This window comes from Oryzias melastigma, unplaced genomic scaffold, assembly GCF_002922805.2.
Source record: "Oryzias melastigma strain HK-1 unplaced genomic scaffold, ASM292280v2 sc02369, whole genome shotgun sequence".
NCBI classification, from domain to species: Eukaryota; Metazoa; Chordata; class Actinopteri; order Beloniformes; family Adrianichthyidae; genus Oryzias; species Oryzias melastigma.
Genome location: NW_023418943.1, coordinates 1 through 3324, shown reverse-complemented (window position 1 = coordinate 3324; position 3324 = coordinate 1). Strand labels below are relative to the sequence as shown.

Sequence of the window (3324 nt, the reverse complement as noted above, 5' to 3'; positions counted from 1 at the left end):
ATCAATGACAAATATACCAATAATTTAACTAAAGCTAACATGCTGTACAATCTAAACTGGCAACACAATAGGATACAGTATTCCACTTTATTCACGGGGGTTATGGACTGAAGACCCTTGCGAATACGTAAAACCGCGAATAAAGAAATGCCAATATGTGGGAGAACACTATATTATGACAAACAGTCCTATTTAAGTCAAAAATTGCAGACGTAGTAATATCTCTCGATCCTTCCAGGCCTGAAGGCGGATCTGAAAAACAAACTGTTCGGACAGCATCTGGCGTCTCGCATCATCCTGAAATCCCTGAACGAATTTATGAGCAACGACAACCCCGAAAAGCCGCTGGTTCTGTCGCTCCACGGCCCGTCTGGCACCGGGAAGACCTTTGTCAGCCAGCTTATCGCAAAAAACATTTACAAAGAAGGGATGAACAGCAAGTTTGTCCACTTCTTCACGTCCACGCTTCACTTCCGACATTCCAGTCTCATCTCCACCTACAAGGTATGGAACAGCAGAGGTTTGAGGGTGACGTCCTGTTCTGCACCAAATCTGAACCTGCTGTTGCTTCTCAGTCTCAGCTGCAGCAGTGGATCAAAGGCAACGTGAGCAACTGTGAGCGCTCCATGTTCATCTTTGATGAGATGGACAAGATGCATCCGGGCCTGATCGACAGCATTAAGCCGTTCCTGGACTACCATCACAAGGTGGATGGAATTTCCTACAGGAAATCAATCTACATCTTTCTCAGGTATAAACCACTGAAAGCATTGGTGTATGGTTCATGTCAAAATACAAACCTGTATGAATGCTTGTTACCACAAATTTGATGTGAGAGGTCAGCGGAGAAAAGCCTGACTGGTTCCAGCTGATAGTAACTCTAATCACTGGTTACAACCGAGGTCTGCAGAAGAGCATCTCTGAACGTACATGTCCAACCTTGATGCAGATGAGCTACAGCAGCAGAAGAACACAGGTGTCACTCCGGCCATCTAAGAACAGGGAACTGAGGCAACAATTCACACAGACTTACCAAAATTGGACAATTAATAACTTTATAACACGATAACACTTTATATTACGATTCCTTAACAAGATGTATTACCACACTAACCGACATTAAGACATAGTGAGTTTATAGGGTGTTAGTAAGACATTTATTAGCACAATAAGCTGAAAAAGGTTCATTAACATACTTAGTAAGATTAACATCTAAATTGAGCCACCATCTACAAAGGCCATATTAATAAACTGCATACAAGCTTAACTACAAAAGCCAAAAACAACCTGCACTACTTTTTAGTTATCTCATTTTCAGGAGAAACCAAGATAATATCACATTATCACAAGAACACAAACTTCGAACTACTACTATGTGGTAGTATGATGACATCACCACTCCCTTAACAACCATGTGTCTGACTCTTACTCTTTAATAACTGGAACTTAAGGCAACTAGTTAAAAACATTACTATGAGTCTTTTGACTGCTTTTGGAGTCTTAAAACTTTATCATGAATGAATGAATGAAACGGTTTATTTCAATCAATCTGGTAATAATACATGAAATAACATATCACACAATAAATCACAGGTAGATCACTTGGAAGGGAGTGGATGGAAGCGAACTTATATAATCCCACCCTGGCTTGACCGTACCCTTTTCTCTACATGACTTATCAATATCCGGTTCAGGACTTAAGATCAAATATATATATATATATATATATATATATATATATATATATATATCCTACAATCATAAATTCTAGTTATTAATAATATTTTTTTGTGATGTAATTATAACATCCACAGACAAGTCATTTATATTAATCAGTGCCAAAATTCTAAATATAAAAATCATTTATTAGTGCAAAAAAAATCTAAATATTCTCATTAAAATAAATACATGTTGTGAAGATTGTATTCATCAAATAATAATAATTAAAAATTAATAAGTAGAAGAAAGAAAAAAAAAGGATATGCGAATCAATGATACATCACAGTTTAGGAACAAGTTTAAGGCCACGTAATCGTTCTTCGTTGTTATGACTGAGAGACTGTCATAATTGTGAGAGACTGTCATAATTATGTTATGTTAATTAGAAAATTGAGATCTTACAGCTGCTGCGGTGGCTTTGTAAGAAAAATCCAAAAGGTAAAGAGCTTTTTTGTGTAAATAGGAATCTGAAATCTCACAAATCAACTGTTTTCATACAGTAACGATGGAGCCGAGAGCATCATTGAGACGGCTTTAGATTTCTGGCGAACAGGACGAGATCGAGAAGAGATTGAACTGAAAGATCTGGAAGAATCTCTCTCCTTCTCCATCTTCAACAACGAAAAGAGTGAGTGGACGTATCTGCAGGTGTTGGATCTGTGACAGGAGCAGCAGTGACCTCTGTGACCCTTTCTTCTAGGTGGCTTTTATCACTCAAGTTTGATAGAAAATAACCTGGTGGACTTCTTTGTTCCCTTCCTTCCTCTGGAGTATTCGCACGTCGTCCAGTGCATCATGGCTGAGATGAAGATCAGAGCCAGCAAGGGGAACGGCAAGCCGAACCTGGACGTGGCACACAAGGTTGCCAGTGAATTGCAATATCTCCCCAAAATAGAGCGAGCTTTTTCCTCCACAGGATGCAAAACAATACAGAAGAAACTGAACTTCTACACATAACGTCTGATTGTATGGACAGTGTTGGGTCACTGCAAGCACCTTTAACCCTGCAGATCCAAAGAATCAAATTTCTTCTGAGCTTTGAAAATTAATTTGACAAATGTTTTTTGTTTGTTTATTTTAGGTAGCAGCAATTACAGTGGGCCACACATTAAAATGAAAAAGGCAAAAGTTATTTTTTAAAAGTAAAAAAATAATTAAACAAGAAAATAAAAGTTTGTTTTAAAGCAGTGGCAAAACAAGTATAATTTCAGAGAGAAAGTTCTTGTTTTTGTCCAAATGATGAAGCAAAAGTATTTTTTCAAAGACAAGAGTCTAAACTGTTCAATACCTCCAATGTCTCATCTTCTTCTTATATTGTCTTCTATTTAACTACTACTGTACTAAAACCACTTTTGTCATTTATTAAGTCAATTTAAAAGTCTGTTTGTCAAACATTATTAAATCAAGTAAAATATTGAAAAACTGCATCAGATTGTTAGGAGCAACATGGGCTTTTTTTGTTTTGTTTTTTGGCCAAATTGAAATCCCTAAATAAACTAACTGTTGAATTGAAAATATTTCTCATTTAATTTTTGAATATTTTTTTAAATAAAAGTGGCTTTGTGTAAATTTACACTAAACATTTGCTTTGTTCCATTTGGTTTG

At 36.6% G+C, this 3324-nt stretch overlaps 1 protein-coding gene across 1 annotated transcript; it reads left to right on the top strand.

Annotated features, from left to right (window-relative positions):
* Nucleotides 1–231: 231 nt before the first annotated feature.
* On the top strand, nt 232–3245 carry LOC112139462 (torsin-1A-like; the record flags this gene model as incomplete). Its single annotated transcript, XM_024262273.2, has 4 exons — nt 232–504; nt 576–751; nt 2220–2347; nt 2420–3245. Coding segments are annotated over 4 exons (834 nt in total), but the record flags the coding sequence as incomplete, so codon positions are not given.
* Between the last annotated feature and the right edge of the window lie 79 nt (nt 3246–3324).